Source organism: Vidua chalybeata, chromosome 1 (assembly GCF_026979565.1).
Source record: "Vidua chalybeata isolate OUT-0048 chromosome 1, bVidCha1 merged haplotype, whole genome shotgun sequence".
Taxonomy (NCBI): Eukaryota; Metazoa; Chordata; class Aves; order Passeriformes; family Viduidae; genus Vidua; species Vidua chalybeata.
The window spans coordinates 115,038,795-115,062,943 of record NC_071530.1 but is presented as its reverse complement, the minus strand read 5'-3'; the positions used below and the strand labels follow the sequence as shown (position 1 = coordinate 115,062,943).

The 24,149-nt window shown below is 40.3% G+C and overlaps 1 protein-coding gene across 2 annotated transcripts; it reads left to right on the top strand.

Moving 5' to 3' along the window:
• BPNT2 (3'(2'), 5'-bisphosphate nucleotidase 2) lies at positions 1 to 24,074 on the top strand. Of its 2 annotated transcripts, none has more exons than XM_053948674.1 (5): positions 1 to 559; positions 13,265 to 13,424; positions 14,980 to 15,075; positions 16,911 to 17,072; positions 18,220 to 24,074. In XM_053948674.1, the coding sequence occupies exons 1-5, from the start codon at positions 329 to 331 to the stop codon at positions 18,483 to 18,485; spliced, it is 915 nt and encodes a 304-aa protein (XP_053804649.1). In that variant the 5' UTR covers positions 1 to 328; the 3' UTR covers positions 18,486 to 24,074. The 2 variants fall into 2 exon arrangements, with proteins under 2 accessions (XP_053804649.1, XP_053804639.1); XM_053948664.1 differs by lacking the exon at positions 1 to 559 and adding an exon at positions 590 to 1,197.
• The last annotated feature ends 75 nt before the right edge of the window (positions 24,075 to 24,149 follow it).

The window sequence follows — 24,149 nt, the reverse complement described above, 5'->3', positions numbered from 1 at the left end:
ACTACTAAAAGGAATCAGAAATGAGAAGAGAAAGGAATCAGAGACTCTTCCTAGTTCCCACCCCAGATGTCCATCCTGGCTATGAAGTTTCACACTCCCCCAAAACAACTGAGGTGCAAAGAAAAAGTATAAATTAAGACAGGTAGGCTTTTATCACGTCACTTGGCTGAGGAAACAGTTGGATTTGCTTCATTTTACTGAATGAGAGGAATTCTTCGAGGAACAGGGGGCAGAGAACTTCCCGAACCTCTATGACAAAAACAAGAGTTGCTCAGCAATAATGCTCAGCACCGCTAACAGTCCACCTTGAGAAATTTAGCGGCAAGTTATGCCAACAGCAATTTCCATCAGAAAACTCCTTCCCAGAGTGCCGGACGGGCTTCGGCTCGGGCTCTGGCTACTGCCCTGCGGGTGGAGCAGCTCCCTCGGCCCCACCACTGCGGGCTCCTGGCGCATCTGCTGCCTAGAAGGAGATGAGGAAAAAATCACCCCCAGCCACAGAGCTCAGGAGAACCAGCGGGCGATGGGCAGCGTGCGCCGGCATGGACGAGCACAGCAGGTAGCGGCGGGACCGCCGACGCTCCCGCCGGGAGGCGCAGAGCTCGGGAACGCGGCGGCCGCGGGGCAGCGGGACGTGCCCAGTGCGCGCGGCGGCTCCGCCTCCGCCTGACCCGGATACAGACGGCGCTGCCTCCCGGCCGCGAGCGTGGAGCCGGCCCGGCGCCGCCGCCGCAGCAGCAGCGGAGCGCCCCGGCCGTGCCATGGGATTGTGGTGACTGCCCGGCCCCGCCACCCGCCCGCCCCGCGGCCATGGCCCCCATGGGCATCCGCCTCTCGCCGCTCGGCATGGCCGTGTTCTGCCTGCTGGGGCTGGGCGTCCTCTACCACCTTTACTCCGGCTTCCTGGCCGGCCGCTTCGCCTTCTTCATGCTGAGCGAGCCGGCGGCCGGCGGGCCCGAGACGCCCCACGGCTCTGCGCCCGGCGGCGCCGTGGACCTGCGGGAGCTGCTGGCCGTGTCCGTGCTGGCCGCCGTCAGGGGCGGGGAGGAGGTGAAGCGGGTCCGCGAGGGGAACGTCCTCAACGCCAAGGCGAAGGGGAAGACGCGGGAGGGGGCCGAGGAGCAGCTGACCACCGGCGACCTCCTCTCCAACCGCAGGATGTTCTACCTGCTGAAGGGCGCCTTCCCCGCCGTGCAGGTGGGTGCCAGGCGCCCTCCGTGGGGCGGGGGCTGCCGCGGGCCCGGCGCTGCGACCCCGGTGTGGAGCCCCGGCGCTGGGCTGCTCCGCACCGGCGGCTCTCCGCTCTGTAACCGCCGGCGGGAAGCGCTGCCCCCGTTTGCGCCCTTCCTTCCCCTCCCGCTGAATTTGTGGCCGTGCCACCTCACGCTCCTCGCCGTGGGTGTTGGGTTGCAGGGGAAAGAGTTGGAGCGTGTTGCAAGCGTAGCCACGCGAGGTGAAATAGTATCAAACACTACGGCCATGGAGGAGTGGGGGAGACAGCGGGTTTCGCTGTTGTGGATCATGAGCTCTGTGGTTAAGGATACAGGATAATTGCATAGCGCAAATTCCGCCTACGGTAAAGATGCAGAGATTAGGAATGCCGTTGTTTTGGTACTTATCCTTCCTGCCAGTTGTCCTTCCTGCCGTCAGTTATGGAGAGAGCCAGGAGCGGGAGCGGCGACTGAGAATTCGAGGCTTAAGGACGTAGCGCTGCTATAATCGAGTGTTTAGCGCTTGTAGCTGTGGGACAGCAGATAAGCATAGCTGTGTCGATACTGTGGATCACTGCCTACCTGAGCAAAATGAGTTTATTTTGCTTTCAGCTGTGTACACCCCTTCCTGCTCTGCTTCACTTCTGAAATCTGGGGCTATCTTTTAAGGTCGCACCCTAACCTTTGAACTATATTTTGAGGATTCTTTTGGGGTTTGTTGGCATTGTTTCTGCTTTCACTTCAATCAGTGGGAACTTCTGTCTTTTTATGTTAAGTTCCTTAGCTTTTCACGGCCATTTGAAATGGATAGAAAGTCCTAAATTTGGATCTCAGAGGTGGTGATTGTGTGCTTCTGCTGGATGAGTTGAGAGAAAAAGTAGCTAAGTTCAGTTTTTGGTTATCAAGTTACTATTCAATTTTCAGTAGCTGTTTTGAACGTTCCACAGAAAAGTGTGTAATTTTTGGTTTGTTGGCTTCTTTGTGTTTTGTTTGTTTGTTTGTTTGTTTTGGTGGGGTTTTAAAGTATTGTAAAGAACTTATTGAATATGAAATCTAGAGGAAACAATAAATTCTTCAGTGTTTGAAATGAACTTGAGATGTGACTAATCTTCCTCTACAGAAAGGTTATGCAGGTTCTGTTTTGAAGATTTCCTGGATTATCTGTCAGTGACAAGGCACCTTCACAGGCCCAGCATTAAAGGAAGAAGAAGTATTGACTCCTGTTCTCTTGCATTATTCAGACTCCTTAGAGATCTTGGCTTTACAGCTTAGCTGGCTTGAAACCTCTATGCTTTCTCCCCTTTCACAGATGCAGAGACTTCATTAATCTAGATGTAAGAGTTGCCTGTGCTTCTAGGGAAGGCTGGGGGTTCTGTCTGGGCTTGAAGAACACAGTGAACTGTGTATTGCCTGCTCTGTGGTCACATGTAAACTCTGCTCTGGAGCCTGGGATTCTTAGCAGTGACAGTCTGACTTGTGTCTTTCTGGCAGAGGGTGTTAACTTTGAACATCTACTTTTAAAAAACTTTGGTACTCCCTTTTATTTTTCTCACAGGTGATGTGTGCTGCTAATCTTTGACTAGAAGGTACTTTCGAATGTGCAGATGTGTTCTCAAAGGCAGTACAAAACTGAAAATGTGTGCACAGGTCTGTGGAACTGGAAAATACCAGGCATATGTCTTTTCTTTTTCCCAACTCCTCCTTAGATTGACTGAGCTTGAGCACTGAGGATATCTGAGATGAGTGTACTTGACAAATTTTTCAGGTGATCTGGAGTTATTCAGTCTGACAGATCAGCTGTGGGACATTAAGTATTCTAAGAACACGATGGGGATAATAACAGCTTACCTCATGTGGTGTTTAGAAAATACTCACTAAGCTGTATATACACTGATAAGACATTTTGTCTCTCAAAGTCCACGATGAAGATGTATTCATAAACATTTTCCCAAACTAAAATAAAAGCTTTATTTTACTGCTATATACATACTATCTCTGCTTCTCAGGTGTGAAGGCAAGGTATTATCTCAATCTACTAATCCTTCAAATATAACTTCAGAGCAACCCATCTAAAACTGCAGCTCTTTCATAGAACAGACCTGCTGAGTCTTGGTGGGAATATAAGGATTATAGAGGATTTTCTGAGGCAGCACAAATTGCATCATGTAAGAAATAGCTTCTTTATATCTGTAATCTTATCCCCCTGTACAGAGTGACACTCCAGGGTAAAAGATGCTGCTGAAGTCAAGTAAACCTCCTCTTCTCTCCTTGCTAGAGAAGATGATGCTAATAAAAGCTGTCAAACAAAAACGGCAATAATTCCAAGAGTAAGCTTATGCAAAATGCTGATTTTCTCACATTCTGAAGTTCTCGAGCTTAACAGGAGTACCTCAGTGTTTAAAATGTTGCCAAATGCTGCATCCAGGAAGAAGATGAACAAGAACAAAAACAGGTGCTAAAATATGCCTGTAAAGCAAAGAAAATGGAGTTGTTCAGTCTGGACAAGAGAAGGCTCCTGTGAGACATTACAGAGCCTTTCAGTACCTGAAGGGGGCTGTAGGAGACCTGGAGAGACTCTTTGTACAAGGACATGTGTTGACAGGACAAGGGGGAATCTTGTTCCAGTTGAAATATCTTTCAACTGGAAGAGGGTAGGTTTAGATCAGACATTGGGACAAAATTCTTTTCTGTGGGAGTGGTGAGGTACTGGACCAGTTTGCCCAGAGAAGTTGTGGATGACTGTTCCCTAGAAGTGTTCAAGGTCAGGCTGGATAAAGCCTTGAGCAGCCTGGTTTAGTGGAGGGTGTCCCAACACATGGCAGGGAGGTTGGAGTGAGATCTGGAAAGTACCTTTCAGCCCAAATCATTCCATTACTCTGTGATTCTCTAAGAATAACTGTGGCTTTCCAATATTTCAAAATAATCTTGGGAAATAGTCATTCGACTGAAATAAACTTAAGTCAGTAAACACCGTTGTGTTCCTTGTTTTGTGCTGCTGGACATAAAAAGGGAAAGCATGCAAACAGTCTTTCTGAAGCAGATCTGAATCTCTTAAAGTGTGGTTATTAAGAGAAGATAGAAGAGTTAGGCTTCTCACATGCAGAAGCTGAAATAAATCTGGAAGAAGTCTTATAATACTAAGAGTTGGGATTTATATAAAAAGCCCTTTCAAAATCTGAGGGGAAAAAAATCCCACAGACAGTGTTTGCCTTTGTTCTCTTGAGTAAAGGTATTGTCTCTACAGAGAAAGAGGAACTCCACTGCTGACATCAACTGCTCTGTTTGATATAAATAGATGCATTTGCATCAGTTCAGACTTCTCAAGGCTGTTAGGTAAGACCTAGGTAGGAGTGGCTCAATTGTGTTTTATCACTGTGTAGATTTAGTTTAGTTTAAGTGGTGGTGTTTTTATATCCCTCAGAAACAGATAAAGATGAGAAAGATAAGGGACAAAGAGGCAAGTCACTTACTGCTACCTTGGGTATTACCCAGTGTTGTGTGATCGCACTCAACATCCAGCAGTAAATATTTACGTGTGTATTCCATGAAGCATCTTTGTACAATTGATTTTAAAATATACTTAATGCTAAAACATATGCATTGCTTTCTCTTGGTGAAGTTCTCAACTGCAGTTACAGGCTTGAGGTGTTACCACTCCTGCATTACCAATATGTTGTTCTCATTCATTTGTCATTCAAAGAAAGAGTTAAAGCTCTGATCCAGCTATAATCGTCCCCTCTTCTGCTTTCATTTTTTATTAATTTTGTTTATCTTTTCTGGGTTACTTCTTTCCTGGTTGGTTCTCCATGTAGCACTTAATTGTGCTGTGCTGGCACAGTGGTGGTGTGATAAGGACTAGGGTGGGAATTAGATGAGGAGATTAAGGAGATGCCTGACCGAGCCCTGCTGCTGGGGTGGGAGTGGACTGGGGAGGCATTCTGTCCAAATTCAGTGATAGACTAGCCAGAAACACTGGTATGTTCTGCTCAGAAGAACTTCTGTGAAGAAATGATCTCATAATTTTCAGCAGCATTACCTGCTAAAAGATCCCTCTCAGCATCATGCCTTAGGGTGTTACTCTTTGAATGTGGCCTGTCCAGGGATCAATGTCAGGATCTTGATAACTGATTGCATCTCAAGTAAAAATTTAAAATAAAAGTTATTTAAAATAAAGGTTATTTAGGAATATGCTGGTTCACTTCCCACTACGGCCCATCTCCAGCATATTGTGACTATGGTGGGAATCAAGTCTTCTTCTGTCCCAGTCTTTCTCTTTGAGCATCTTTTTATGAGTCTTGTCACTATTCCAAATCCAAATGTTCTTATGTGTCTTTCCCAGTGAAGACTGATGATAAATACCACAATTCAAGCTTATGCATGATAATGCTGGAATCAGCACTTGAAATGAAACTTTAAAAACATGTCACTTTTACTTTGATTTTCTTCTAAATTAATCTGACTTCTGAGGATTAATGACTCCAAGCATTCCTTTTTTATCAGGCTATCTGAAGTACTGTCTAGGTTTCAACTCACTGTTTACAGGCTTCTGATCACAGTGCCAACTGCTATACCTAAAACCTGGAATTTCATCTGAGATGGCAAGCTCTGCAACTGATACTGATTCTTTGTGAAAGACAGATATTTAAAGAAGTAGGTTATAAAAGGAAATACTACTTAAACTTTAGAGGTATTGCTCTTTAGTGAGTCGGTTCAGTAATCTGTCTTTTCATGTTGTGAGATAGCCTCCTCAGCTCTTAGGGCTTTTAATAAAATTAATGTTCTTCTGACCCACATGATCTTTGCAGAACCCACTGCCAGTGGATTTCTAAGTAAAACAAGAAGTGTGAATGTTGATCTGAAATCTCAGTAATGGATGTTGTCTGGAGATGATGCATCTCCTAACATGGGTTCCAAATGATGCCAGATGACTTAGGCCCACTCTCTCTGAATAAAAATGAAGTTAGGCTGTAACTTTATGCTAATGAGTTCTGTGATTATCCTTTCAAATGTAATTACAAATGGTTCATTTGGCTTGTTTGTACACTGCGGGTGTTTAATCTATCATCTGAGCATCTGGAGAGATGAATTTCTTAGTGCAGCCACTCATTAACAGTGGATGTTTTTTGGGTATTATCTATTTTATTGGTAGATTTTTAATCTGTCTTTATTTGGATGTTTTCTTAAAATGAAGTTTTATAACTCTTGGGACAAGCAAGTAATTTCTTTCTCTTTGCTAGACTTGGATCTGTGTAGAACTGTAACAGAGAATTTTGCCATCTACTGAAACCACTTGTGTGAGCTAATGAGCAAGTGGCTTTATTTTCCTGGTCTAAAATTCTAGTTGTCTCTGCAGATTACCGGTGAAAACAGTGAATCCTGTGATCCATGCTGATTCTCTCAATTCCACTTTTGTTGTTTTCACCAACCACTATTCATTGTGAGTCTGTAGAAGCAGAGTTGTCATTGGATATGTCTTTATCACTTATTAAATCCTGTTTGTTTCAGTCTGCTTCCTGCTGGCTTCATGGCCAAAGTCACCTCATGAGTTTTGATAAGCACTAACTGAGCTTCTTGACATTTAGACTTGTTCAGAGTCTTCTTTGCATATTCTGTCATCTTATTCCTGCATTTAGTAACTTCTTGTTGCTAAAATAAACAAAGATGTAGTTGATGATAGAGGAAAACCTCTGTCTGCCTTGACTTAGGTGCCTTGAAAAAGGCATGTGTCCTTTTTCAGTGTTGTGGTAAAATTATGGAAATATTTGTTGTTTTCTGATCAAATCAAAGGCAACATGAGACCAATGGGTTTTATGACTCTCATTATTTTATACATTTGTATGATTTTATACCTTACACAGTTATATACTAATATACTTCATAGTTTTAAACTTAATTAAAAGTTAGTACTTTAAACTTATAGTTTCTAAACTTAATTACCTTTTAATAAGCTTTTAATTTTTTTTTTTTTTAGAAAACCATATGATTCTACAAGGTCTTCTTTCCATTCTTAACAAAATCTGCCTTGCTAAAGCTTTGTAAATTGAATCTTGGCAAGAGGAACATTTTTGAGAGGCATGAAGATCACTTGTAAAAGCTTATTTTTCCTTTCTAATATGTTGTGGTAATCTAAGGAGAAAAAGAACCTCTTCAAAAGCAAGCACAGGCTTTAAAAATATCAGTGTATTGAATAAAATCGGGTTTGTTTTTTTTTTTTTTTTACTATGCAGGTAAGGCTACTATTCAAAATTTTTAAAGCTTAAAGGCATTTTACATTTACAAAAAGAAGTGGTACTTTGATTTCCCAGTTTGCATTCTTTCCAGAGTTTATTAACCCAAGCTTTCAAGAAGCAGTTTTCATTCATAGTGAAAACTGCTATTCACCATCCCGAAATTCGAAAGTTGGAAGGAAGGGATCATGACCGGTCCTGGATGCAGGTGAGCTAAATCTTGGTGTGAAAGCACACCCCTCCCTCCGTAACAGATTTTGGAGCCGTGTTTTGTAACCAGGGTAGGTTAAATATTTTCCTCAGATACTGGAAATAATGATGCTTTGAGTGCTTTTTGCTGTCCTGGAAAGTGCTCTCCTGTTGAGCATATTGATATGTCCTGACTTGTCTAGTGGTGTTTACATTCAGAGGTTTTGGCATCTGATTTCTTCACAGGATTTGTGTATATAGAGGTGCTGTGAGAAGCTGAGACAGCTTTCACCTCTGATACATTTGAGGAGAAAAACAGAGAAGCAGAGCCAATGGAGGTAAAACAAGTCTCTCCTGTAGCACAGTGAGTATAGGGTTGCACTTGGGTGCAGTGCAGCAGCAGTGGTTGAAGGGATCTCTAAGCGGGGGAAATCCCGAAGACTGCTGGTTGAACCACTCTCCTCTGAGTTGGGACATCTCTGAAGCACAGTCACATAAGAGCAAATCAATTACAGCCCCATGCAGCTACCTCATAGGTCAGTATACCTTCCAAAATGTGTAGTTGTGGGTATTGTGGAGTTATAAAATTACTTTTGTTGGAAGGGACCTTAGAGATCATCTTGTTCCAACTACCCTGTCATGGGCAGGAATGCTTTTCACTATACCAAACTGCTCAAAGCCCTATCCAGTCTGGTCTTGAACACTTTGAGGGATGAGGCATTCACAACTTTTCCAGGCAGCATGCTCCAGTGACTCACCACCCTCACAGTAAAGAATTTCTTCCTAAAATCGAAGGCAAATCTCCCCTCTTTTAGTTTGAAATTATTTCTCCTTGTCCTATCCCTATCTGTCCATGTAAAAAGTTATTCTCCCTCTTTTTTTTGTAAGCACCATTTAAGCAGTAGAAGGCTGCCTTAAGGTCTCCCAGGAGCCTTCTCTCTCTTCCAAGCTGAATAAACCCAGCTCTCAGCATGTCTTCATAGGAGAGATGTTCATCCCTGTCATCATCTTTGTGGCCCTTCTCTGGGCCCACTCTAACAGGTCCACATCATTATTGTGCTGAGGACTCCATACCTGCTTGCATCACTCCAGGTGGGGTCTCACCAGGGTAGGGAGAGGGGGAGAATTGCTTCCCCATCTGCTGGCCATGCTGCTTTTTTGATGCATCCCAGGAGGTAGTTAGCTGTCTGGGCTGTGAGTCATGATCACAGCCATGATAAACCCCAAGTCCTTCTCTGTTATGCAGTTCTCAGTGGGTTCCCCAAGTCTGTACTCATACCTGGAATTACCCCAAACCAGCTGCAATATCTTGCACTTGGACTTACTGTATTTAAAGAGGTTCTCATGAGCCAGCTTCTCAAGTTTGTCTGGTTATTCAGTATGGTATCCCTTCCTTCTGCTGTTTTAAGTGCACTGCTTGGCTTCATGTCATCTGCAAACTTGCTGAAGGTCCATTTGGTCTTACTGTTGTCATTGATGAAGATATGAAAGAGCACCAGTCCCAAAATGGAACCTTGAGGGAGACCATCACTGGCCTCCACATGGATGTACAGGTTGTTGACCCAAACTTCCTGGCTGTGTCCATCCATCCAATTCCTTATCCACGGAATAATCTTTAAATCCATGTCTCTCCAATTTGGAGATAATGATGTCATGTGGGACCCTATCAAAAGCCTTACAGAAGTCTATGTAGGTGACACCAGCTGGTCTTGGCACCCTTGTCAACTGTTGCAGTCACTCCATCAAAAAGGCCACCAGTTTGGACAGACATGATCATGAACTCTTAGTGGTTGCTCTAGACGTTAGTACAGACGGTATATGTAATTATAATGTATCTTCCACCATCCACAGAGAACATCTCTCAGTCACTCAGATAGATGGTGTTGAAATGGCTGTTGGTTTATTGTTTGCAAATGTTTGCACTTACTTTTGTCTCTCCACTTCTTTCCTCCATCTCATGTCAGGTGGATACAGGTGGTAAAGTTGAGTCTTGGGAATGCTCATAATCACTGGTGAAGTGGTTGTGTAGGTCATGCAGCAACAAATTGGTCGTGCACCAACAAATCAAAAACAGTCACCTATTAATGTTTTACTGGTATTCCCCTGTGTGCACTCCAGGCTTGCAGGCCTCCAGGCTTTTAATTTCCTTGGTCCCATTCAAATAAATAGACTTATCCATTTAGTCATAGAATCAGAATAATGTGGGTTCAAAGAGATCTTTTAACCATCTAGCCCAACCTCCTTACAATGAGCTGAGACATCTTCAACTCAATTAGTTTGCTCAGAGCTCCATCCAACCTGACCTGGAACACTTGAGGGATAGGGCATCTCCTACATCTCTAGGCAACCTGTTCCAATCTCTGTTTTTGAAAGGTAATACCTGGAATACTCTTATGTTCATATTCTGACTGGTAAATGTTAACTTTTCTTGTTACCTGAACTCTGGAGGGGGTGTGGGTGTACTTTGTTTTCTATGTTTTGTTTGGGTTTTTTTTTTTTGGTGGGTTTTTTTTTCTGTTTGAGTAGCTTAATTGGTATTTTTATAATACAGGTGTGATAGTGTTTGTGTTGTTCATGTTTTATTTTCTAATGAAACAGCACTAAGGTTTGGATTTCAGAAGACATGTGTTTGCATATATTTTTTCACTTTAACTTACCTTCGATGAGTGAATTCAAAGACAAAACAACAGTTGCGTTCCAGTCTTTCAGACCATGAAAAAGCCTGAAGTTGTGCACCATGCCAGAGACAGCTAGCTAGTATTCAGGCAGGCTTTTTGGGTGATAAGCTGCCACAAAGACCACGTGAAGTGCTGTTAGGGACTAAACCAGCACAGGACAAAGAGCCACTGTGAGGTACCCTGAAGTCTTTGGGTGGCAAGGACTGTTGGCTGTTCAGAGCACTGCATTTATCCAGACAAGTTCATGGTACACTGGAGTTGCTTTCTGTGTTCCTGAGCAAATCTGTGTTCCATCACCAGTGTGCTGGACAGGAGTGTTCTCTGTGCAGAGGTTTCTGATGGCTGGAAACACCTGGCTGTTTTGGAAGGCACACCGTGGACTGATCCTGGTATTGGTGTTGGACCTCTGCTGGACCTCTGCTGCTGGTTCCCATGAGCAGCATCCCTCATTTGTTATGGAATTCCTGCACCTTACAGGCTGGTTTTGGGGAAGCTCTGAGGAGCTGCAGACAGACTGCTTTGTTTAGGAAATAATGTGGGGTGGTTTTTTTTGTTTTGTTTTGTTTTTTGTTTGTGGTTTTTTTTTTAACTTTTCAGCAGTATTTCATGCACTGATTTACATATATTTTGTTAAACCTCTGTGTTTGATGCAGTTCTTTGTGAGAAGGGCTTTTGCTTCAAGCATAACTGGGGAAGATTGCCAAAATGTAGTTAACCTTCATGTCAGTGCTCAGCTTCCAGAACTTCCCCTGATGGGCTTTTACACTTTACAGCTGTTAGGCAATGGCAATTAATCCCAGAGCATCTTAAATAAGGTCTAGTGCCTGAAATAGTTGGCCTTGTGATTGTCTTTCTACCATAGCTACTCCTAATTTATGAGTCAGGATTTGGGATTGCAATGAACTATGTATCCATATTGCTTGAGAAAAGTTTAAAGTGTAAGATCGTAGCCTCTGGAGGCTGCCAGCAAATGAGAATGACAAATAGGAACATGTAATTAAGACAGAGGCATGTTTTCCAGGTATATTCTCCTTCATTAACACAAAAAAAAAAACAAAAAAAAACAAAAAAACAAAAAAAAAAAAAAAAAAAAAAAAAAAAAAAAAAAAAAAAAACAAAAAAAAACCAAAACAAAAAAAAAAAAAAAAACAGGAAGAATAAAAGAAGTATTAAGGGTTATTGAGCCCCTCTCAGTCAAGTATTCAGCCAAAGCTACAGAGTAAATGGTCATATGAATGGAAGAACGAATGACGCGCTTTGGGATCTGGGTTTTTCTGGTTTTTTTTTTTTTTTTTTAATTTCTCCAGATCTTTATGCAACCTTTTCACTCTTTCCCCAATTTTTTTCTAGTGGAATAATCATGTCTGTTGAGAGAGACTCCTCACAATCATTATAAATGCTGCAGTGTCATGGCCACTGCTACAAAATCTGAGCTAGTGTAAGTGGTGTTTCTCTGAAAACAGTACCTTTCAGATAGTTTCAGACTTTACATTCTAGTGTACTGTAACAACAGGTTTAACAAGATATTCTTCCTTTTGAGCATTGGTTCCAACCCTTTAACCTTGTGGAGGCCCCTTTCTTCTGTTGAGGAAATGTTTTTTTTATGATGGTATGTCATGTGCTGTAGTGGAACTTAGACTGCCCAGGGCTATGTTGAGACTGCCAAGTCTGTGGAACTACTCATCTTGACTTTGCAGGACTGTTTTCCCTGGGGGAAAATGCAATCATCAGGTTTATTGTATAGTGACAGATGTTTAATTTGTAAATGTCACAGCAACTTCAAGAGCTCCATGTTTGGCATATTATGCTTCAAATACTGCTTTTATGTGAGAAGACAGCTATGATGTATGGCTGGAGTTGCTGCAGTTCTGCTTCCTTTTTCGTTTTGAGTTCTCTTGGAGAAAATGGCCCTTAACCCTTGGCTAATACCCTGTTACAGTTGAGGTGTGTGTGATGCCTTTTCTTGTCATGATGTGAGTTATGTAAAAATCCTGCTCATATAAGATCTGACATATTCAAAACGTGGTCTGACAGCTCCTTCATTTTCATTGTCTTTCCATGTCACTTGCCTACAGCTTTTGGGACAACTGCATCTCTGGTCATCCAAAAATATTGTGCTACTGTAGTCACAGGGACGTTTTGGTGGGTTTTGCAGTATGTTACTCTATTCAACAGATGAGTGCTGTGTGCTCCACTAATGGGCCAAACTCTGCTTGATGTACTGAAATGCCCTGAAATGGTGTGGAGTAAAGTTCATTAAGCTGAGTAGCAGGTGACAATAGGCTTAAATGTGACTTTTGACTGCTGTTAATAAATGTTCTTCATGGGCCATCTTAGGACCTTACTCCAACCTACCCTAAAAATGGGTATGGGATGTTACTTACTTGTTTGTGAAATAAGTTCATCTGACAGTTGTGTAGTAGTTAAATTCAACTGAGCTGCTTAAAATTTCTACTTGTAACTCAGTGCCTGCACCAGGAATATATATACTAAGATTTCTTCTTGTCCAAGTCATGCAGAGTCTGCACAATATCTGGTGATAGTATATCTCTACATTTCCATGTGCTTCTACTGGTCTGTATAAATTGAATTTTAGACCCCCTAATGTCTGTGTACTGTATGATTCTCCAGAGTCAAATGTTCTGCCTGTTGTACTTGAAGAAAGTGCATTTAAATATTAATTTTAAAAAATGTGATTCATACTATGGGAATGTTCAGTAGAGAGACCTGCAGCCAAAGCAACAGTGTCCAGCTGTGCTGTGGTTCACAGTAAAATTCTGGATTGTGGTTTTGCATTGCTTGACATGTGACCATAATAATGAAAAAATGAAAACAATTCCTGCATTTGAGGTGAACTAAGGAAGATAAAATGTAAATGTAATAAACCCGCAATTTTCCCAAGAGCCACAGTTACTGTATCTGGTATGTTAATGCAACTACTTTTGTTGTCTCACCACAGATAAATTCTGAGGAGCATGTTGATACAGCTGATCAGGAGACAGTCTCCTGGGATCACAGTATTCCTGAAGACATAAAGCAAAAAATACAGCCTAAAGAGGTGCCAGCAGAAAGTGTCACTGTCTGGATCGATCCGTTAGATGCTACACAAGAGTACACAGGTAGCTGATTCTTGTTGACCAATCATGTGTGTATTTCTGATGTTTGCCTTTTACACTGGAGACAAGATAGTAAGTATTTAAAAGGACATCTCTTGTTAAAGTGTCTTATGTCAAAGTTAGCATGATTTAATTAAACACATTGCATCATGAAATCTCTGTAGTTCTCAACTTACAACACTTGCTTTTATATATTCCAACTCTGAAATTGTCGGGGTTGGGTTGGCAGGACCCCAACAGTGTGAAAGTCCTTTTTCCCTAGCCCAGCAGCCAAAGAAAAGGTCTGGAAGGCGTGAAGCTGAGTTTTCAAGGTTGTTTATTTCTTCTTATCTAAAATATTTTCTTTCTGACCTGCCAAGGTCTGGCTAGTACAGAAGCCATGGCAGTCTGCCCCGAGCCCCGGGTGTCTCCCACATTATATACCCAAAATTACGTGTACCATGTTTATAGTTCCCATACCAATACCTAAAATCTATGTTGGACAGTGTGTCCCTATCCTAGACCAATAGAAAAGTGTCACCATCACACCAAGACTTGGAGGACAAGAAGAAGGAGGAAAAGGCTAGGGCACGCCCAGATTCCTCCGTATTGTATCCCTGAATTACATTCTAAAAACCCCAAAATTCTACTTTTTTCACCCTATACCAATTCCTTTATTACACTACTCGATCCCTTTTGGCTTGTAATTCCTCATATAAGGTTGGCAGCCTCTCCCATGGGCTAAAATCGAAGCCACAGGTGTTTTTGACTTGTTGCCAAGATCCCTGAGCCCCCTGCCAGGGTCTCAAGACATCCAGAGCAGCCAAAGGGATGTTCTGGACTCCGACATGAAATTACTTTGGTATTCTTACAACTAACTAATTGCTATAATAAATAGGAACTGTCAGTTATGGATTGTGCTAGAATTACATATTTCTTTATTTTAGTCATTACTGTGGCAGCTCTAAGTATCTTAGATTTTTTGCTTTATTTATTTAAAGGGAAGACTAAGTAAGTATCCTATTTAACTTGATACAAGAAATTTTTTGTTGCCATTTTTCAAAAAAGCATGCATAATTCAGTCTTCCCCCTTTTCAAACATTTTAGGATGTCACATAAGCAGTTCAAGGCAATCCAGCTAAAATTCTTGCTGATAAGTACTAAGGAACAACTAGAAAAATGGGATTTTTTTTTTGTGTCTGTGTAATTGGTACAATTATCCTTTCCAATGGATGTTCTTTGTTTTTTGAATGATCATTTTTGATCCAATAGAGGATAGGAGGTGAGGCAGAGAAGGGAGAATGGAAGGGCACAGATTGCCATGAAAATACAAGTTGCATAAGACACAGCTGTTAGCATTAGATCTGGTAGGAGTATAGGTTACATCTACTGAACAGGAAAAATTGCTGGAAACCTGAAAAGTCTTCAAAGTCTTTTGAAAACTGAAAGGTTATTTGAAATTACATCAAAGTTACATAACTGCAAGAGGCAGAATATAAACTAGTCTTCAGAGAATAATCTCCTTTTGTGTTCTTGGCATCTGATTGTAAACTTGCTCACTTTCTTGTTTTGCCCACAGAGGATCTTCGACAGTATGTCACGACAATGGTTTGTGTGGCTGTAAATGGTAAACCAGTAATAGGTGTGATCCACAAGCCCTTCTCATCATACACAGGTATCTTCATGCCTTCACATATTTCCATGATAATCAGTCATAGTATTAATTGAAATCAGATGTTTGAGAGAACATCTCTAGGTATAAATGAGAAAAATAGTACCAGCAGCAAAAGGGCACTGCAGCAGACCACACAATTAGAGCTATAGATGTGTTCTGTGCTATAAAACCACAGAGGAAAATGCCACTTTTGTTTAAAATAAAAATTATGCATTTAGAACAAGCTAACTGAAAAAATTTTAAAGAGCTAAGATCCCTTCAGTCAGAGTGCCTATAGCAAACAAAAAAAAAAAAAGTTAATCCTATGAATACTGACCAGTTTGATGTGTGCTTTTAGTTTTTAGCAAAAGGAGTACTTTGCTCATTTAGCAGAATAGCTTGAGTCTGTGATAATATACCCAGGAACTGCTGTTTATTCAGTGTGAATAAAAAAAGATTGAATAAAGATCTTAATGGCAACTGTTTGTATGTAACAGGCAAGACTGTCTAGCATAGCCTTATTGATTATCTGACTTGTTTTTAATGCCACAGCTGTGAAGTAATTAATTCTTTAGTATTAATGATGTATCAGTGAGCATTGCTGCATGTTTGGCAATTTGCATGCAGCTCTGAAAGCTTCAGAGTAGTTTAAGTGTTCATGTCTTACTGTGTATTTAAAACAGGAATTGCTGTTTACATTTTCCCTTAGGCAATACTGACCTCTAGAGTTCTGAAGTTTTGCAGTAGCTCTGGAACAAAAACCAAGTCTGAATAAATGCATTTTGTATTTGTTGTCCTTTTTTGGACCTAAAACACTAAACACTGAACATTTTGTGCTAAATATTTTGCTGTCTATAAATATTAATTTAATTACCAGTCACTTAAGAACTGTATTCTGATATGCTTCAAGAATCTTGGAGATTTTGGAACATATTTTTTTAGATATCAGTACCTATCTGAAGAAATGGGTTTTTAGCATTGTAATGTTGAGAATTTATCTCCTTTGATAATAGTGAAGTGTGCAATGTTCAGACATGGAATCAGGGGAGATGCAATGAATTCTGTCATTCTTGGTGACAAGTATTAATTTTCCAAGCTGGAAATACTGATGTGTTTTGAGTCAGATTGTTCCTAATACTACCACACAAATACAAAGCAATAAAGGGCAGTCAGCACTGTTATTACACAGAGCTCAGTCTGTTGCCAAACAATCTGGTTCTCTACTGAGATGAAATTGCTGGGTAGTTTACTAAGTAAATGTCAGATTAATGGTTAGGGGATACCACCTACCAAGCTTGGCTTTGAACTTCATGATTAAATAAGTGGGAAGTTGTGGATTCTAAATTCTGTTCTCTGAAACACAACATCAAATATTTTTCTTTGTAGCACTATCCTCCTGAGCTATTTCCTTCTTTAGCATTACTATCCTTCTGAACAAAATGACTCCATAGCATTTTACTATCTGCTTTAACTGGTAGTGGGGCTTTTTGTTCTTACATAAAAATATAGTTTGAGGAAATACTGGATATATTTCCTTTTAACTTTGGCGGCTTTCCAATTGCAAATTCTAAATATTAACTACCTGGGATTTTTCCTTCTTATTCTGTTTTCTGGAAGTATTACACAAGAGCAGTCAGGCTTGGGATAATGCCATAGGCACCAATGTGTGTGTGGCCTCTTTCTCTTCCCTTGTATGCACCCCATCCTCTGTCAGCCCTAACTTTCTCTTTTAGAGTAGTGAGAGATATTAAGTCAGAGGTATAAATTACATATTGTTATATAAGTACCCTTTTATCCTCACACTTAACAGATATTGTCTTTTGTAAATCTTAGTAGAATGTTTGTTTCTCTTGTAGCTTGGGCAATGGTGGATGGTGGGTCAAACATAAAAGCTCGTTCCTCCTACAACGAGAAGACTCCAAGGATTATTGTGTCCCGCTCCCATGCAGGAAAAGTTGAGCAGGTTGCACGGCAGACATTTGGAAATAAAACTGTGATAATCCCCGCTGGTGGAGCAGGTTTGGTTCTTTAAGCATCCTATCCATTTTATTGCTTCTGAATGTTTTAATGGTGTAGCTGTTACTAGACAAAAGGATGTACTCTGGTGTCTTCTCTTTTTACTCTTGCCTTTTGATCTTCACATCACTGAAAGCAAACACTTAACAATAAGGCCAAAGTTTTTTCTGCGTTTAGGAACTTACATGCAAACTTGGTTCAGACTTCAGGCTGTTCACAAGCCAGCGTGTTACTGAGTCTAAGCCTGGGCCAGCAATGATGTTGTGGTCCTTTCATTGAAACACACTGATGTGTGTTCATGGAAGGCACTGATGCCTCAGTGGGAGAAAAAGGGTTGTGTGACCACAGGCAGAATCATGGAAGAGAATCTGTTGGTTGTTAGTTAGCTGTTAGTATGGTTGATTAAAAAAAAAAAAAATTAAGAAAAATGCCATTAAAGTTTGGTACTGTTTATTGCATTTATGTCAAAAGAGAAAATTAGTATCACTAAAGTCCATTTTTATCTGCCTAAAATGCAATTTAAAGAAATTTTAGAATACTTTTTACTTATGCCATGTCCTTGTGCATGTTACTGACGGAACGTAAATGGGAGGCACTAAGTTTTTTTCCTTATTTTTGCAGACATGTATCTTTCTATGTCTTTAATGCGAAAAGCCAGAGTTCCCTTACAGATTGCTTAGTCAAGAAGGTCTTGCATTTCTTCTTTATAATGACTCTAAATGACAGAGAAAGTGAGAGTGTAACTGATTATAGCAGGTCTTGTCCAGGGCTTGACTCTATTTAAGAAGATGAAGAAATGAACGGAGGAATGAAACAAGAATATTGGTCAAAGAGTTGAAAAATAGAAAAAATTCCATAAAAGAACAAATACTGTTTTGAGCAATTACTTTGTACTGCACAATGAATAGCAAAGGGGAATGCCCTGGGCTGATTTACTTTATTAAAGAGCGGTATATACATCTTCCTTCTATTGCAATAAAAAGCCAGGGAGAAAAAGATAGACTTGAGCATGATACAGAGATTGAGAAATGAATGAATAAACATTCGAGCAGAACTATATTTGAGTGACTGGCCTTGTTCTTTTAATGTGTTTTGACAGGAAAGCTTGGTTAATTTTTTTTTTTTTTTACCTCTGCCCATTTCTTCTAGGTTATAAAGTGTTGGCCCTCCTTGACGTGCCTGAAAAGAATCAAGAAGAAGCTGATGTGTATATCCATGTCACCTACATTAAGAAGTGGGACATATGTGCTGGAAATGCAGTGTTGAGAGCATTGGGTGGCCACATGACTACCCTGACTGGTGAAGAAATTAGTTACACTGGCTCAGATGGCAACGAAGGAGGACTTATAGCCAGTATCAACATGAACCATAAAGCACTAATTGAAAAACTTCCAGATCTGGAAAAAACATCATAAGCATGACTGGTGAAGAAGTACAAGTTGTGCTTTTGTAGCCTCCAGATGCCTCTGTCTGAAGAAGCAGGTGTAAAAACCTGCTGGGAAAGATGCACAGCAAAGCAAAGCTGTTTGGTGTGGGTTTGGGGACTATATCTTGCATTGGGTTTTGTCAGTGGTGGTATTTAAAATGAATAAAATAATAATAATTGGAAGTAGGAAGGGGACAATGGTCTCACACATCAGTTTCCATGGGTTTTTTTTTCAGACTGTTTTCATGCAGTTCTTATACTCAAGGTGCATTTGCCATATATATTGGTGAACATAGGTGAACTAAAGAAAAATCCAAATTTTTTGTAAAATAACCTAAGTATTTCTCACAGGAATTTCTTGAAACCTTTTACATCTTATTGTAGTTTTAGCGATTCCATAATAAAGTAGGTAGGAAAAAAAGCTTGATTTTTATAGGCATCTGATAACTGTAAACAGTTTATCAGGAATCATGACCTCATATTTTGTATCCCCTGAATGGAAAGCACAAGAAGGTTGACTCAGATCTATATGCAGCAACAGTTTATCTTTGACAGTGTGGCACTCTCTGCTTTTTAAGAGAAAAAAGGAAATGTTTTTTGACTTCTTTCCTGAGGACGTAAAGCAGTTTTAGTTCAGGTGGGTTGTGAATATCGGTGTTTTATTAATCTGTGTAATTATTTCCTTATACCTTTTTAAAAGAAGGCAGCATTTCCTTGTATAGTTTTTAGCAGTTACTTCTTGTCCTTGATTTCTGCAAGCAGTGTTGAAGATGCATGCTAGATTTTTCTCTAATGTAGGGCTTGTTCATCATGTGATGTTTGTGCCTACAGAAGCAGCCTCTTCCTTCAGTAGCTGTTATTTTGTTTGTTTGGGTTTTCTTTCCATTGGACAGAGTCATAGGGAATGAGTTTTACAGAAATTGTAGGTTGACTGGTTATTTCCATTTCCAACACAAGATATAAACCAGCACTTTTTCTACAACTCCAGGAAAAGCTTTGTCTTTTTACCTTGCAGCACACTTTCCTGCAGAAAGCTCTTTAGCCATTCCACACAGCTTGTGCTTATTTGGTTTGTGGTAATTTACAGAGAGGGGAGAGACCATTTGAACTTGAATCTGCTTAAGCAAGTTTGAAGAACATGTGGCACGTGAAGTACAGCAGGGTCTGCAAAACTTTATTGAAAAATGTTCTTTGCAATCCAGTACATACAGAACAGAACACAGGTCCTTTGATATCAAAATGACAATTTGTTGTACCTCTAAAAGTTACGGACTTCTATCTCCAAACACATTAACCATCTGCACTGTTGTTCTCTTCATCCCCCTGAAAGGTTTCAGAAGGTTAAAATATGTGTGTTGTTTGAATTATCAGAAAATAAGCTGTCCATCTCTCCTCAAGAATGCTACAAATTTTTAGTTAATATAGATGGTTTCTGTTCAAAGTTTGTTCAGTAAAGGCTTAGGCTGCTTGATCCAAACTCTTAATTCTTTAATTTTCACTTCTTTCATATTGTTAATGAGAACTGCTCTTCTGATTAAAAAGAGGCTTTTCTCCTTAGGGTCAGTAGTGGAGAATGTTTAGATTCTGCTTTCAACTTCTAGCTGAAGTTCACATTTCCAAAAGACCTCCCAGATGTTGCATAATGACAGACACAGACTGTTATTTCTTAAACTTACTGGCAAAGGACACTGAAGCTTAGTCATACGAGCCTTTTGGTACAGGTAGTTTTTGGAGAACTACTTTTCCAGTACAGACACTATTGCTGCTCTTTGAAAATAACTTTTACACATGCAGATAATGCACAAAGCAATTTTACTTTCAGTTCTTAAATTTAAGAAACTGCTATATGCTATGAAAAATAAGCGATCATGCCCTTTTTAAAAAGGATCTGATCTATTTCAAAAAGTTGAACTTCCGAACTTCAGTGAAAAATAAAAGAAACATATTTATCAAGGTTTTAACATTTTACAAGAAGATTGCAGCTTTTTAAAGCTGATTTAAATGTCTTAAATCCTAATTTAATAAAAAAAATCTGTTTGTTTATTTGTTAAATGTTTATTTGTTTAAGAACAACAATGGATGGATTAAAATTTATATATGAGAAATAGCCATAGTTAGCCTAGTATAAAAACCTGATTGTGTCACAGAGATCGAATGCACAATATTAAGTAGGCAATTAAGATAAAATCTGTGGCAAGTTGGGGTTTTAGAATCAGCTTGAAATCCTATGTAAACATACTTCCTAAAAATGGGACTGCTTTTATTCTGAGGAATGCTTCTATGCTTCCTTGTATAAGCTGTGATCAGACTTCCTGTATGGGAAATGAAAAGTATTGTGTAATATACAAGGGCTTACTTGTATCTTAGTTGAAGGCATAGAGCAGTGAACAAAAGTATTTGCCTGATTTATTTTTTCTTAGGAAAACAAAGTACCTTAGGAGAGGCCCTCCTTTCCTTCCTCCCACATGCTGGTTAAAATGCCTAGCCTTCCATTAGGAAGACTTGTGCTTGTTTAGACACATTAATATCCTAAATTGCTTTGTTGCAATGGATCACAGTGTTCAGTACCTTTCACAGGGGACCATTATTGGCCTAATCTCACTCCTGGTGAAATTGAGGAAGAGGTGGGAGTGTGGTGCCCAGTTAGTTATTTGTAGTAGAGCCTGAGCTGGTTTCCCACAGTTGAGAGCTAAGGTAGTGCTTGTGGTCTCCCAGTGTAATTTAAAGAGTAGCTGCTTTGGTGTGAGACTAGGTGAGCAGCTGGTGAATATCAGTTTCAGATGTCATTTTGCAATAAATGTAACTCTTATGCAGACCAGCAAGTATTCACAAGTGCTTGCTTAGTGCACGCATCCCAGTGCACTTTGTATAGTGTTAACACTCTGTCATTTCTTTGACTGTGTTCACACTCCATTCTGAAACGTTCTGCTTAAATTCTGGCTTGAATATTTGTTTGGTCTCATCAGTGTGGATGTGACTTAACCTTATGCCCAGAGGGTAGGAAATCACGCCATACCCACATCTCACTGCTGGGCTACAGCAGTGTTCTTTACATCTTAGCCTTTTCCACATGAAGCTGTCGCACACCATTTTTAGGGATGCTACTTGAAACAATTGCATGTTGTAGGTGGGTCCTACAAAAGTATATATTTTTAAAAAGCTTAATTAAAAAAAACATAGTAGCATTCTAGCTCCAAATAAAGGAAGTAAGAGAATGTATTATTTTAGCATTGGTTTTCCAATGGTGGATATTCTGAGTGGCTATTGTGATTAAGGTGATTGCAAGTGAAATTATTCTAAAGCTGTATGTATTTTCTCTTTTTCATTCTTCTAAAAAGGGTGTATGATAGCACAGATAATACCTGGTATTGTACCAAGTCCTAGCTTTCATTCCTTGAATGAATGTTTTCTAAATAAATGGACACAGAAATAAATGGGTTGGATATTGTATCTAACTGTTTTTGAGATTAACCTGTTTTCCAGACTTTTACAGATGGATTTAAGAGCTGTTTGTTCTGATCTACAGAGCACATAATGATAATCAAAATACTTAGCAGATATGGCATACTTGGAGAGTGAGTTAACCATACAGGTGAAGCTACAAAGTTATCTAATGGCATTGTTCCATACATTTATTTCATGGTTGTTACAGGGAACAGATTTTCTAATTGGCTTGAGGTGTGAGAAAAGTTTTGATTTTTTTTTTTAATGGCCAATGGCTGGAGACCAGAGGTGGGGAGGGGAATCAGTACTGGGTTTCATCTCTGCTTTTTTGTTTATAAGTAAGGGTATTCCACTGTCTTTGTAGCATCCTGTTATCTGTTTGGGTTGTACAAGAGTAGTGCAGTATTGTGTACTCCTGATTTAATGTCTAAAACAAGGAGTCCACATCTCCCAAGAATTGTGCAGTGAAAAGTGACCAGGTGGCATTCTGGGCATATGCTAGCAGAGAATGGCTGCTTCACTGTCTCCTGGATGTCATCCCAGTAGCAGTTTCTCTCACAGAAAACTGCTTTTCTGGGCTTCTGTCTCTGCAGTTATGCCCACCCTCTTTGTAGATCTGTTTTCTGAAGTAAACAAGCAGTGGAAAGAAGGAGATGACTGTGCAACAAAGGACAATTATTTTTGTTTCTTTATTTTTAAATTGCGGTAATTGTTTAATGTCTCTTGTCTTTTCAGGAGATAGATAATGGTACAGATAAGATTCAATGGACCACAAATAAATGCCTGTGGGATTTTAAGCCCAAGCAGGAGGAGGGCAGGAAGGACTGCTTCTAACCAAGGCAAACCTGAATGATGGCTTTCAGTCAGACCACTCATGCTGAGCCCTTTTTCCATGCTTTAGTGGTTTAGGCCCTTTCACACAAACAATTACAGATTTGACTCTGCCAAAATACCACCGATAGTCTTGTCTTTTAATCCGCTGTCCTCAGTGATAAAACTGGATTATATCTGCTTCACTGTAATCTAATTTGCTGAGACAAGAATGTGGTAATCCTGAGGACCCAATTGCTTGACTTGTGAACCACAACTTTTTTATGGCAGCTCTTGCAGTGATGACCTAGTACTCGCTGCAAATGTCTTCCCCCCCCCACAAGCAGGTCATGAACCCACGATCCATATTGAGAAGCTGTTGAAGCCTTATATATTTTGGTTTTCAGGTGCCACAGCAGCTCTTTCAGCTCTTCTGTGAGAAGTGCTCATCCAGTTTCCTGTCTCTGGAGCCAGTAATTAGTGGCCACTTTTCCCTCTTTGCTCTTCCTCTCTGTTTTCTTCTGATCCTTGATCCTTTCTTAGTTGATGTGGGCAAGAAAAATGAGAGATCAGAGATGAAGACAGTCCCAGAGTGAGAGGACCCCAGCAGTCAACTATCCAACTTATCCTGAAGCTGGTAATGTTTGGGACTAAGGTCTAAGGTAGCGACTGATTCAACCAGAAGTGCAGTAGTTGCCAACAAAATAATGGGAATGTGGAGAGGTTCATGCAATTAGGGGTACTGAACATACAGAAAAGATGCAAATGGACTAAGGAGGAGTTAAACACCCAAAAATAAGGAGAAAATGGTTTTTCATTATAATGTTCTAAGCATTTGGCATTTGTGCCCCCCCTGGGTGCAGAGCTTCATTGCTTATGAAAGAGGCTGCAGTGGCCCTCTGTGAAAGGCCTGATTTTGTTGAACTCAATAGCAGTATTCCCACCGTGAGCAGCACCAAGCCAGATAAAACAGGAACAGTAAATTAAGCTAAATTCTGAAAAGCTCGACCTGTGTCAATAGAGCAAACAACCTGGGTTGTGTTAAAGTTGCCTCTTAACAGCTTCAGTCTATATTTGGAAATGTCATCCCAGTGTCTGAGGTTCTTTCAGGTTTTTTATGGTCTACAGCTGATAGAGCCCACTTTCAGGTAACATTGTTTTCTACTCCAATTGTTCCTTATTTGCAATTAATATTTCATTTTTTCTCTCCAAAGGATCAGCAACACTCCAGCATTTTTACTGTTTTCCCACCAAATTGTATTAGCATTTTCCAATTGTGTGCCAAATTGAAATAACAATTCTATAAATAAATTCTCTAAAAATACTGGTCTGTGAGGGTGGTTTTCTAAATTTTGTCTTTCTAGGGTGTATTTAGTGTTTCTTTGTGCTCCAGATTTTT

What these genes read in the sequence shown, in the direction of transcription:
- BPNT2 (XM_053948664.1), top strand. Translation starts at nt 811, where the DNA reads ATGGCCCCCATGGGCATCCGCCTCTCGCCGCTCGGCATGGCCGTGTTC. An exon ending in GCGCCTTCCCCGCCGTGCAG is followed by an intron (nt 1,198 to 13,264) that starts GTGGGTGCCAGG and finishes GTCTCACCACAG; the next exon opens with ATAAATTCTGAGGAGCATGT. An exon ending in GCCCTTCTCATCATACACAG is followed by an intron (nt 15,076 to 16,910) that starts GTATCTTCATGC and finishes TTTCTCTTGTAG; the next exon opens with CTTGGGCAATGGTGGATGGT.